At 36.7% G+C, this 12,524-nt stretch overlaps 2 protein-coding genes across 2 annotated transcripts; both read right to left on the reverse strand.

Moving 5' to 3' along the window:
* Positions 1 to 153: 153 nt before the first annotated feature.
* Positions 154 to 4,763, reverse strand: LOC110787431 (uncharacterized). Its single transcript, XM_021992088.2, has 3 exons — positions 4,324 to 4,763; positions 3,157 to 3,666; positions 154 to 598 (listed from the first exon to the last, which is right to left on the reverse strand). Exons 1-3 carry the CDS (start codon positions 4,567 to 4,569, stop codon positions 383 to 385), a joined length of 972 nt encoding a protein of 323 aa, XP_021847780.2. The 5' UTR covers positions 4,570 to 4,763; the 3' UTR covers positions 154 to 382.
* A 1,293-nt stretch (positions 4,764 to 6,056) lies between these two features.
* On the reverse strand, positions 6,057 to 10,888 carry LOC110787348 (auxin response factor 17). The gene is made up of 3 exons (XM_021991987.2): positions 9,676 to 10,888; positions 7,292 to 8,044; positions 6,057 to 6,391 (listed from the first exon to the last, which is right to left on the reverse strand). Exons 1-2 carry the CDS (start codon positions 10,750 to 10,752, stop codon positions 7,340 to 7,342), a joined length of 1,782 nt encoding a protein of 593 aa, XP_021847679.2. The 5' UTR covers positions 10,753 to 10,888; the 3' UTR covers positions 6,057 to 6,391; positions 7,292 to 7,339.
* Positions 10,889 to 12,524: the final 1,636 nt, after the last annotated feature.

Raw genomic sequence — 12,524 nt, forward strand, 5'->3', positions numbered from 1 at the left:
TACTGAGATGGTATCTAAAAGAAGCAAAAGTACGTAGCTGCATCAACTGAATGTGATTATTCTATCCAATGCACCAGGAAGATATAATACGCGTTTTAAAATCTCTAAACCTGTTAGTCGACCCGAACCCGAAAGTTCTGGGTCTTAAAAGCATTTGTAAACCCAAATCCAAAAGTGACCGACCTGGATTAATTCGAACCCCGAAAATAATTTTTACAACCCGACCCGACCGACCCGTTTGACAGGTCTAGTAAGGATGGATGCCAAGAAAGCCTAATGTACAATATCGACCAATAAATCATTAGGGTTTTATAAATATTAAGAGATGGTACCTAAAAGAAGCAAAAGTTTTTCACATTCAACAAAAATGCAGCATTGTGCATCAATGTCCATCCACAGCAGCAGCTGCAGCCGGTTGCTCTGGTGATATCTGAGTAGCCGCTGCATCATCTTTCTTCTTCTTACCAGGACCTGAAGAAACTTTCACCATTGCTGGTCTCAGAAGTCGATCACCAAGAAGAAACCCACGTCTGAATTCTTGAGTTACAATTCCTTCTTTGAACTCTTCAGACTCCTCTCTAGCAATGGCCTCGTGCAGCTACATCAAGAAAATAAAAGTTCAAGGTTGCTCCAATCAAACACTAATAATGGGTATCACTAAATAAAATACAAACTTCCATAGAATTACTGCTAATATAGTAATATCCATGTAAGTAAGCGATTAATTTACCAAGCAGTCGTGGAAATCAGAGTCTTAACTACAAAATCAGGAAATTTTAAATTCCTATCCAAAGAAAACAGTGAGTTTAGATCACTGCGGATCAAGGCACCGGCAAAATGTTAACTTCAGCAACTCTTTAAGTTTTGGATTTTTCTACGTTGTACCCCTGTATTTCAAGTTGCTCCAATCAAACACTAATATTGGATATCACTAATATCAGAGCCACGACACAAAAATGAAATACAAACTTCCATAGAATTACTGCCAATATTCATTGTTACCTGATTCGCTAGTATGAGATTGGGTACGGGTTTCTCAATTCGCTATCTAATTTGCTAAATAAAACCAAAAATATACTAGTTTCAAGTTGTAGTTCGCTTTTTTGGTTCTCGGTTTCGTGGGGCGATTAGGGAATTAGGTAACATTGCTAATATCCATGTAGCTAAACAATCATTTACTCAGCGGTAGTGGAAATCAAAGTCTCAACCTATCTAACGCAAAAGAAATTACAAAATCATGCCTTGTTTTTTCAACAGAACACCAACTGGATGTGATTATTCTATCCAATGCACCAGAAAATTTTAAATCCTACCCAAAGAAAGCGGTTGAGTTTAGATCATTGCAGATCAAGGCACCGGCAAAATATTAAACTTCAGCGAATCTGTAAGTTTTTTATACCTACCCAAAACTTTTTAACCCTTGATACTGGCCTATGTTAGTTGGTCAACTTCCAAAGGCATGTATTGTCCTGAGTTTCTACTTAAGAGGCATGCTTGGATTGGGTGTAATGGATTAAGGGGGTAATGGATTGGGTATAATGGATTAAAAGGGTAATAAAAGTCAAACCACCTTAATGAAAAAAAATAAAGGTGAATTGAGGTGGTTGTAGGAGGGTTGTGTGGTGGTATTATGATGAGAAGTGGTGGTGTTTTGAGGAGAAGGGAGGAAGGGGGAAGCTATTACCCCACAAATGAGAGTAATAATCACCCTACTTGGATGGTGGGCAACTATTACCCCCATAAGAATGGTCACTTTTCCCCTTTCCTTTTCTTTTCTTCTTACCAACACTAACTTATTCTCTTTCCCACAATTTCATCCCATTACCTTATATTTTTTTAGTTTGACTTTTATTATCCCTTAATACATTACTCCAGTGGTATCAAATATCCCTTCCGCCAAACCATACTGTTATAGTCCCCAAAACCAGAGAATCTTCTGACAAGTGATACCGTGGATGTGGTTACTATGGTTGAAATCTCCGTGTGCCCCCGAGGATAAACTATAAAGGAACAAATGGACCCAACAGCCAATGAGAAATGACCATTTGGGTAGCCTTTTATTTATAACTGGAATTCTTGTAAAAGTAAATCATCAATAAAGGAATTGCTTTGCCCTGCATGGAGGATCTAGTTTCAACACAGTCCATGTTTCTGCCTCAACGGCCATGATATGAATCGTAACTAAGCTGCCATCTGGACACGTATTACACTACATGAGCGGGCAAGATGATTCTCACTCTACAGCTCCATACAAGGGGCACTAGCTACCTCAACCATTGTTGGAACTGGTCCTCCAAAGTGTTCCTAAAGTTTAGGGACACATGTTACTTGTCAAGTAAATTAGTTAGTGGCAAGTTATTAGGAACTAGGAAGTCGGTTTAATTGTTTAGTTGAGTTAGTGGGTTATTAGTGGACTACTATGCAGGCCACGATCAATTAGTTTCCTAAGTTTCAATTAATCAATTAGTTTACTCACTTTATGAAACCGCTTAAAGTAACACGTGGGAAATAAGCAGTAAGCATAGGGTGGAAGGAAACACATGCTGGAATCGATTGGCACTAGTACTCTTGTGCTGAATAGCTCTATGAAGATCTCTTGATAAAAACCCAAAGCACAAAATGCAAAAGAAAAAGAAGATAAAGTAACAGAAGTTCCGATATTGATCACAAAGATGCAACAGTATGCGAAAGTGCAAAACTAAACTTGCCAATTTCACAATCACGGCCAATCTTAAGCATGCTTTAGGGTGATAAGCTTCTAACAAGAATACGGCTTCAAATAGTGATAAGATATATTGGTGGTTAAATACTTAAATCCAACAATTTCAGCAAACACTACGTATGACTTAAAAGGAGTTCTATGCAGTCACAATTATCCTAATGAATTTGCAGGTTTAGAGAATATAAATCAAATGCTATAAAGTCATCAAGAGCACATCACCATACATATGACTTAAAAGGAGTTCTATGCAGCCACAATTATCTTAAAGAATTTGCAGGTTTAGATAACATAAATCAAATGCTATAAAATTGATCAAGAGCACATCACCAAGAGCACATCACCAAGAGCACATCACCATAAATCAGAACAAAGGCATAGTAAAATAATAAAGTTGGTGACTAACGAATAATGATCAGTCAAGATATAAGACTTACCGATGGATCAAAAGGCTTCCCTACGGTAGCTACAACAGCTACGCGCAAACTCCTCATGATCTCTACAAACTGCTTGTATATGCCCTGATAACTTGTATCAATTTGTTTTTCCTTATCCGTTTCTGGTTTTAACTGTTGCTTCGCCCTCTCAAAATTGTCCACCATTGGAAGAAGACTCTCAATTACTTCTCCCTGTGCATCGCTTCGAACTGATAGTCTCTCTTTATCTGATCTCCTTCTAAAGTTATCAAAGTCAGCTTGCAGGCGGATAAATCTATCCTTTCCAGAAGTTATCTCTTCTGTCAAAGTTGATAATTTCTCAACCAACTCGTTCTTTTCTGTTTCTAGTCGGTAAAAGGCGGTCTCTATTTCCGTAATGGTCTGATAATCCCCAGCTAAAACAGCCTCCTTATAATATTTAGTGAGAGTTTCCACACTTTCCCACATATTCTTGGTACTTGTCTCTTCTTCTGTTTCCCCGACTTCCTCCTCTAGCATTTCCTCATCCATCTAAAATCACCAGTAAAAAGAATTCAAATCATAAGAAATGAATACCAATTACCAATAGATTTGGAGACTTCAAATTTCGAGTAGATTCTAAATTCAAATAATAATTGTATGTTATATTCAAAATCAAACATTGTTACAGAGAAATTTAGAATAGACACATCAACAGCAGTGAGTGGCACTACAAGTTCAATCAAAATTCACAAAAAATGTCAGGAATTAAGCAAATTTAACTCAAACCCAGCAAATTTTGCTCACTTTATGAACAAACTGAAAAAAAAAACCCAAAAGAATTCAAATCATAAGAAATGAATACTAATTACCAATGAAATACATCCAAATAATTTGCCCCTCAGTATCAAATTTCCAGTAGATTCTAAATGCTAATTGTTCCATTACTCCCAAACTGTATGTTGTATTCAAAATCAAATGCCAATTGTTCCATTAATCCCAAACTGTATGTTGTATTCAAAATCAACAATTATTTAGCATAATGCATCAGCAGGAGTGAGTGACATTACATGTTCAATCAAAATTCACAGAAATGTCAAAAATTAAGTAAATCTAACTCAAACCCAGCAAGGTTTGCAACTTTATGAACAAATTAAACAAAAACCCAGAAGGAAAAACAGATTAAAAGAGAAAAACAAAGAAGCTTACAGTGGTAGTAGAGTCTTGTTCTTCCTGAAAGGAGAAACAGCACCTGAAATCATCATAACAATGGCGGTTTTGGAGAAGAAGAGAAGATGAGAGAGAATTTGTTGCGAGATTTAGATTCTTATTTCTGGGAGAAGATTGAACAGGTAAGGTTAGGGGTTTGTGGGATTTTGAAGGTCGTTTGACACCTGAAACTGAAAATGGGGCGCACAAAAATGAAGTGCTTGTGTTTGAGAGAGAAATAGCCATTTTTTATCTAATTTTTTTGATTGAAATTGAGAAAATGAAGATTGATTTGGGTATTTGAAACTGAAATTGAAACTGCAGGTGGAGAGGGGGAGAATTAGAAGGCAAAGAGAGTTCTAGAAGGATGTTCTTGTATGGAATTGCGTTTGGGAGTATTATGGGAGAGTGGGAGGAATGGATCTAAAATCCAAATCATCCAACCCAATGACACAAATGGTTTTACTTGTACTTGTACCATTTTAGGTCCTGAAAATTATTAGGTATATTCGGGTGTATCGTGTATTAAATGGTATTTTAAGCCTATTTTGATCCATCTCACATGTATATTCAAGTCATGTTTGGAATATGTCGAGACGTTGAGTCAAAAAAATTATAAGAGCCACATAAGGCATAGTTTAGATCCTATATTTGTGATCACAAACTCGTATAGTTTATCTTTTAAGTTTAGGTAGAGTTAATTGTAGTCATTACCAAATAATATTACTCTGTTAATCGGCTTAGACCGAAGGTATTCAAGAAGCTATGAAGCTAAATATAAAACACCTTTACATTAGAGGGGATAACCTACTGGTCATCAATTCTGTTAAAAGAGTCTAGTCCATCCCTTAAAAACTTCATCGCATCATCAATGTTATTAAGATTCTGTTTCAGTCTTATACCACCGAGATTTCAAGTATGTCTACCGATAAGCTAACAAGGCCGCTGATTGGATTGCTAGTGTAGGACACTCGGTGTATAATAGTATTATATTAATCTAATATTCAAGATTTGTCTTCTATTGTACAAAACGATTCCTTAGACGTTCCCCTTGTGCGGAGGATCTCCTATGCTTATTTTATTTACCTTTATAAAATAAAATTGATCTATGTGAAAAGAAAATAGTCATAGTGATAGTTCGCCAAATTTGTGCAATAGATTGGGTTAATATCAAGCTTAAATGTAATTAGGCTAGACTCAAATGATCCATCAAAAAAAATAAGGCTAGACTGAAATTAGTTATGATTGAGTGATTCAAATTACAATGGACCAACTTAAAAGTTTTTTTCCAATTTATGAAATCGCCCATAGAATTTAAACATAAACAGAGTTTTAACAATGAAATTTACCTGGTTTATTTACCATTCTATCATTACCATTCTTAACGTTAACAACTCTTGTAATTTTCAAATTAACTTACTATCAATTGGACACCTAAGACATCAACCATTAACAAAGGGAGATGCACACACGCAAAACAATGAAAAAAAATCATTAAGGCTCTGTTCTATTCACCTTATTTCCACTTATTTCAGGAAAAATAATTGCAGATAAGTTCATTTAAGTTCAAATAAAATAAGTTCAGAAAAAATAAAGGTTAACCAAGTATATTTATAACTAAAATAAGTTTTGATAAGTTTTAATAAGTTCAAATGAGATAAGTTCAGAAAAAAATAAGTGAAAATCAGGTAATAGAATGCACCCTAACAAAGGGAGATGCACACACGCAAACGCAATGAAAATATTTGATCAAGAATGCCTTACTGAAAAGGATCAAATTCTCAACACCCTATTTTTTTTGGGAAAAAAGTTTTATGGTTTATTTCCCATTCTAATTTGGGATAAATCCACATTCATGTCCAAAATCTAAACACACACACACCATCACACGCAAATTATCCAAACTTCTGAGTTCAGAATTTACAACTCCTCCAAAACAAACCATCCGAAGGGAAAAACAAACTACCCATCAACAAACAAGCTACTAGCTAGTAACTTAGGTCCGGAACTGAACTACATACGAACTATCTGGTGCATGCCTGCGTACACCAATCCCACGTACCTGAAACTGAGCAAAAAGAAATTGTCACTTTCTTCCTGCAGAGTGTTCTATGGTTAAAACTGTTTGCACTTTGTTTGCAGAATGAGAAAAACTTGACTACAATCAAACATGGAATGTGACATGGTGAATCAGATAAACATATGCAAAAGGCATTGACCAATTCACAAGAGTGTAAATTTACAACTCTTAGATAACTTTTACCTATATAAGCTTAACTTTTAAGCATTTGAAATTTACTTTTACTCTGGTGTACAATATTTATTGTACAGCCCTTGTAAATAAGAATAGAATTTGTGATAACATCTCAATTCATATACTGTATTTCACCTGAAAGAAAAAAAGAGAAAAGAAAACAATGCATCCAAGATTACTATGCGCAATAAACAATATGGTTGGGCCTGATTTGGTCTATTATAAGCAAAATATATAGTGCAGGCTATTTTCCGCACACAATAAACTTATGACTTGTGAGTCCATCAACCAAAAAAGGTTGGGCCTGTCAAAGATCAACATTCAACCTCTAATTATATCTCTTACGAATTACATGACAGTATAAATGGACAGTGTGAATGTGTTTTTTATCCAATAATATGGATGCAACAAACATCAGAGAATAGCATAATTTTATCCAAGAATCATAAATAAAAATTACCTGGCTTGGTTTTTCCATTCCCAATTAGATCATCTCACAGGGACACAGGGTTAGTATAACATGAAAAGCCCAATTCCAATTAAAAGGGCCCTAACAGAAGCAATAAAAATCCACACATACAAAAGCAACTGCAGTTATTTTTTTGGAAAAAGCAATTAAAATGCAGTAAGCATATCAAATAATTCATGCACAAAATTTATCATCACAAATAATTCATGGAGAAAAACTTATCATCACAAGTACGCAAAGCATACCTGTACTGCTGTACAACCCTCCCAGTCTCCTCACATTGCAAATCACCATCACAAAGCATAATTTTTCCTCATAGGTAATTTCTGAGACTGAGTAGTCTCTGACAAGGAATTATCCACAGTATTCCTAGCGCCTTCAGTTGTATAGTCATCACATTCTGTACAGCTTATGTCATCTCTATTTACGAAAGGCGGCCCCATATGAGGCAGTTCGATATGAGGCAGTTCGATATGAGGCGCTTCCAGAAGAGGCAGCTCCGTCTGAATAACCTTTCCGAACAGCTGAAATGAAGTGAACCCTTTACTGGGTAACTGCACACTGCTTGAGCTCTCGGGTGAAGATGTCTCATACGAACTAGCAACATTCGGGTCAGTGGACGCTTGAGCTTCCACCACCTTTTGTGAAATGTCCACATTATCATCAGGGCACCTCTGACGAGAGCTGCCATCATTGATGATAATAGGTGAACTAGATGGAAGAGGAAAAGGAATTTGCCTGGCTCCCTGCATGCCCGCAGGAATATTGTTGTAATTTATATAGGATGATGGGGTATATTTGTCCATCATTGAACTGAATGCAATTGAAGAAAAGGAGATTTCTCCCTCCCCGTCAGTAAGTCGAACACCTTCCTGCGCACCCTTAAACCTTTTGGTGAGGGGAAATACACCATGAATAGGTGCATCTGCAACATACTCAACTTGCCACGGACTAACCGTCTTCATGTTTTTCAAAAGTTCAGGCTCATCCCAAGTAACCTGGAAAATATATTGAGATGTAACACAATATTTATAGTTTTTATGCATTACAAATGAATTTCTTTGCATGTTCAAGAGCAACATGGACAGAGACATACAGACTATAAAATCAAGCATGTTGGCAAAGCATGCAAGGAGTTACCCCTAAGCAGAAACAGGAACATTTGTATAAGCTCGTTGCACTTGAAACAGACGCCTTTTAACAAGTACTATAAAAGCATCACAGCAGTTCATATAAGTATGTGTTCGAAAGAAAATAAACTATGAAGCAGACCTACAACAAAGTCACAGGCATCACGTAAGCATGACCACAAGATAAAATTCCGACGTATGTGTCTTCTGGCTCAAATGACAGTAAACCAAACAAGATATATCTTTGATGCAATGAGATTAAAAGCTTAACATAGGACATGCGAATAAATTAGATCCATTTCAACAGAAATTCCCTGCAACAGTAAGCCATAGTTATAATACCACAAGGAAAATTGGATTTCTAAAGACACAGCACCAATCATCCTAGTGCAACTGTCCCTATCACTGATCAGGGTCCGGTCCACATGTCGCAGGAGAAATTACCACTTTCCACTATCTAACTAAATAAACACTGGAAAAAGGTTTCAAAAATAAATTACAGGGCAACGGAAGCTCGCTACGGTCATTCTAACATTGTTAACACCTATGCATTGAGGAATCAGAAAGACGGGCCACTCCTTGAGTACCTCATATCCAAAGTCCATGCCCCTTTAGACCTGAAAATAAGCAGTCTAACTCCCCTAACTTTCTTAGGTTTTTTATCCTCAAACCAAGACTGATTTCTTCAATTCTTCAGCTGAACAACCACTCGGGGATGAGAATATAAAATCAGATTGATAGGAGATTTAACCCACAAAATCATTGAAGTTAACAATTTACAGAGCATACAATGTCTACCAAAAGCAGCAAGCAAACCAACATTTTCAATAAAACATGCAAATCCAGCCATCATTCCACAATGAAATAAATCAAAACCAACAATTTCTAGCTCCATTCACAAATAAATCAGCCAGGGAAGGCCAGAAATACATTTACAATAATTGTTCTACATCATATATCCAAAATTCCAAACCCCCAGATCTCCTCTCTTCCCATTTTCAAAGAAACAAACATAATTTTTCAATCAACAAAACAGACACTGTTCATTACCTCCAGAACTATTCAATACTACCCCTAAGCACCAGTGAATTAACACCAAACATACCAAATTTCATTAACAATGGAATTATGGGACTAAATCTCGGCAAATTCCCATGTTCAACCATCTACAAAGCTCGAGAAAATCAACTTTCTTACTACACATGAAAATCTAACATTCTAACCACCTCATGACTGATCTTCAGTTCATACCCACAAAAATGTCACTTCTGCAAGACCACTAGATCGACACTTGATTACCATGCAACACAGACACTCTCCTAAAAAGGACAAAAGTTCCTTGAAACATCCAGATTTAATCCTTCAAACACTCTATGACATTCCAATCACAATGAGCACAAACGTTTCACAGAACTCCAATTTCCATTACTACAATCAATTATATACAATGTTAACCAATAAAATTCTAAAATAAAAACATGGGTATGCAATGGCAATACCTCAAGCATCCGCCAACAAGAACCACGCCAAGATCCAGGATCAGGACCAACGACCAAGGAAGCAACCTTCCCATTATACCACGTCATCCTTGACCCGTCTTCAGTTTCTTGGGCCAATTTGACCCGCACATCAGGCGCCCAATGCTTACTACAAGCCGCCTCCGCCTTCCCAGCAGCCACCACGCATTCAAACATCCCAGGCCTCGGATAATACACCACTTCGAACGGCAACCCTTTCAATGCTCTCTCCGTCGCCTCAACCACCGCCTCTGGTGGCACCCTCCCCTTCTTAGTCCTCGAAAAACCCCCTACAGGCGGCGATGGTTTAGGCCTGGCCGCCAGAGCTGCATAGGCGCCGGTTAAAACAGGCGGCGTCTTATAAGCCCTTCGAATCCCAACAAACAACTCCCCAGTTAGCTTTTTCCTGATAAAAACAACAGTATCCCCTGCAATTAGCTTCTTACCATTAACAAACTTGCTCCAACCAGTAGTCAACAAGTGTCTTCTAGGGGTCCCACGGTAAATATGCCTGAATATCCACACTATTCCTTGAACATCAACGATTCTGATGTTCTGCACCGGTGGATCGGCGGCGAAATCCAACGGTGGGAAAATCGAATCAGCACAAAACCGCGGCACAGAGAATCCTCCACCATTGTTCGCATCTGAAGGTGTCAAAACCTTCCCGAACGAAACAAACCCGTTAACGCCACCGCCACCGCCACCACCACCGTCAGCGGTTGCAGGACCTTCGTAAGTAATTCCAGTTGGATTCAAAGGTTGAAGACGATAATTCACGAATACTTCATCGGTGATGGGATCAGCAAGGAACAAAACTTCGAGAACACGACTATGCACAAAAGGTTGAGAAGTTACCCTTTCACTGAGAGAAACTGGGCCTGAAGCTTGCTCTATGTGTCCTTGAGGGAAGTAGTAAACCCTTGAATTGACATTTGATGTTTGAATCAAGCTTCCAGCACAACATAGCCACATCCCCGGGTCCACTTCCTTCGGCTGCAGCTGCTGCTGCTGCTGCTGCGGCTGATAGTGGCATCGTCTTTGACCATCCGACTCCATTGATGAAGCTCTGATGAGAGAGAAAGCTCTGCAAAAATTGAATTTTCTAGGGTTTTTGTTTCAGAAATTCAACAACAAAGGAGATATTGTTTGGGTTTTTCACTCTCACACTCGGTCTGTCTGTTAGGACTATTCGGAGAAAATCCTGCAAATTTGAGGAACTATAACAAGGTCGTAATGACTAATCTACCCCTGTCAGGTTAACTACAGTGATTAAAACATCTACTTAACCACGCTCCTTTCAGCGCGTGTTTTTTACTTTAAGGAAGGATGAGCTAATGATTAGAGCGTGTAAAACACTTTCTGTGTTGTTGGTTTTAAGACAGTGGTTTTGGTTTCTGCACGACAGTTATTGAAATGACGATTATGGCCTTGGTAATCGGGATTGTGGTTTACTGGTTAGAATTGTTAGGGATTCTGGATAATTACATTGTTGTTGGGAAATTAAAATATTGTTTTGGAGTAATAAAAAATTAAAAAATTAAAAAAGATAAGAACATAATTATTTCTGGTTGTTAGGATTCTTCGTTTTTGTGAAAAGATAGGAAGAACATAGACACTAAAATGATAAGTGTACAAATTTTATATGTGATTACATGTTTTGATACGGTTATTAATATAGCTTAAATATATTTAGTGCATATGTAAAATTATGGACACATAGATAACTAAGTTTCAACAAAAGAAAAAAAAACATATCGATAACTATAAGGATTTATTTGTTTTTTTTTATAGGGGAATTGATAAAAATTGGGATTATTGTTGATGGTCCAAGAAGGATATTAATAAGGCAAATTTGTCAAAAACTACCTTATAAAATATGATTTTTGCGAAAAACTACCTTATAAAAAAAATGTTGTAATAAACTACCTTATAAAATTTTTATGTTGTAAGATACTACCTTTGGCCATATTATGAGCATTAATTTAAAATTACGACGTTGACTTTACTAGGTGCATATTACGCGACATCTAACGGGAAAGACGTAATTAAATGGCACGTGACATATATATGGTAAAGTCAATCCCGAAATTTCGATCAAACGTTCATAATTCGGGAAAAGGTAGTATCTTACAACATAAATTTTTTATAAGGTAGTTTATTACAACATTTTTTTTATAAGGTAGTTTTTCGCAAAAATCATATTTTATAAGGTAGTTTTTGACAAATTTGCCTATTAATAATCTTGCACCATCAATTGAGGTTGTAATAATGTGTCAATGTAAGTTTGTTAATGAACATATTGGATCGAAAATAATATTAAAAACAGGTTTAATGTGTCACACGAATAACGAATTAATTAACTATATCTCAATGCACCTAATGTTCAATATGAACCCAGGATTAATTTGTACTCAAAATAACATGTTTTTCTAAGTATACAACTTGTAATGAAATGAACACAGGCGTAGAAGAATTTATTTTTTTGGAATCATAACGAAATTAATGTACGAGATACTTCTCTTATTGTAACAATGTACGAGTATTTTTTTTAATTTGAAATTGCACGCGGGTTGTGAAAATTGCGCGTTGGTTCATTATTTAAATTGCGCACGGGTTTGTTATTTGAAATTGCGCGCCGATTGTACACTCAGATGCATGATCTTAACTAGGGAGTTTAATGGTTCCGGACTGAGAAGATATGAAAATATGGCTTTTACGTAAAATGTATCTAACATGGATCTTGGGTCGTAATTCTCCAACAGTTCTCTATAGATTTTCTTCCATAAAGGGTTCTCGAAAAGAAATAATTTACACGATTGACCATGAGT

The sequence above is a fragment of the Spinacia oleracea genome, chromosome 2 (genome assembly GCF_020520425.1).
Source record: "Spinacia oleracea cultivar Varoflay chromosome 2, BTI_SOV_V1, whole genome shotgun sequence".
In the NCBI taxonomy this organism is placed as follows: Eukaryota; Viridiplantae; Streptophyta; class Magnoliopsida; order Caryophyllales; family Amaranthaceae; genus Spinacia; species Spinacia oleracea.

Coding starts and splice junctions, on each gene's coding strand:
- LOC110787431 (XM_021992088.2), bottom strand. CDS start 4,569: ATGGCTATTTCTCTCTCAAACACAAGCACTTCATTTTTGTGCGCCCCA. Junction 3,667..4,323: donor AACAAGACTCTACTACCACT/GTAAGCTTCTTT, acceptor TGGTGATTTTAG/ATGGATGAGGAAATGCTAGA. Junction 599..3,156: donor GGAAGCCTTTTGATCCATCG/GTAAGTCTTATA, acceptor TTCTTGATGTAG/CTGCACGAGGCCATTGCTAG.
- LOC110787348 (XM_021991987.2), bottom strand. CDS start 10,752: ATGGAGTCGGATGGTCAAAGACGATGCCACTATCAGCCGCAGCAGCAG. Junction 8,045..9,675: donor CTTGTTGGCGGATGCTTGAG/GTATTGCCATTG, acceptor TATATTTTCCAG/GTTACTTGGGATGAGCCTGA.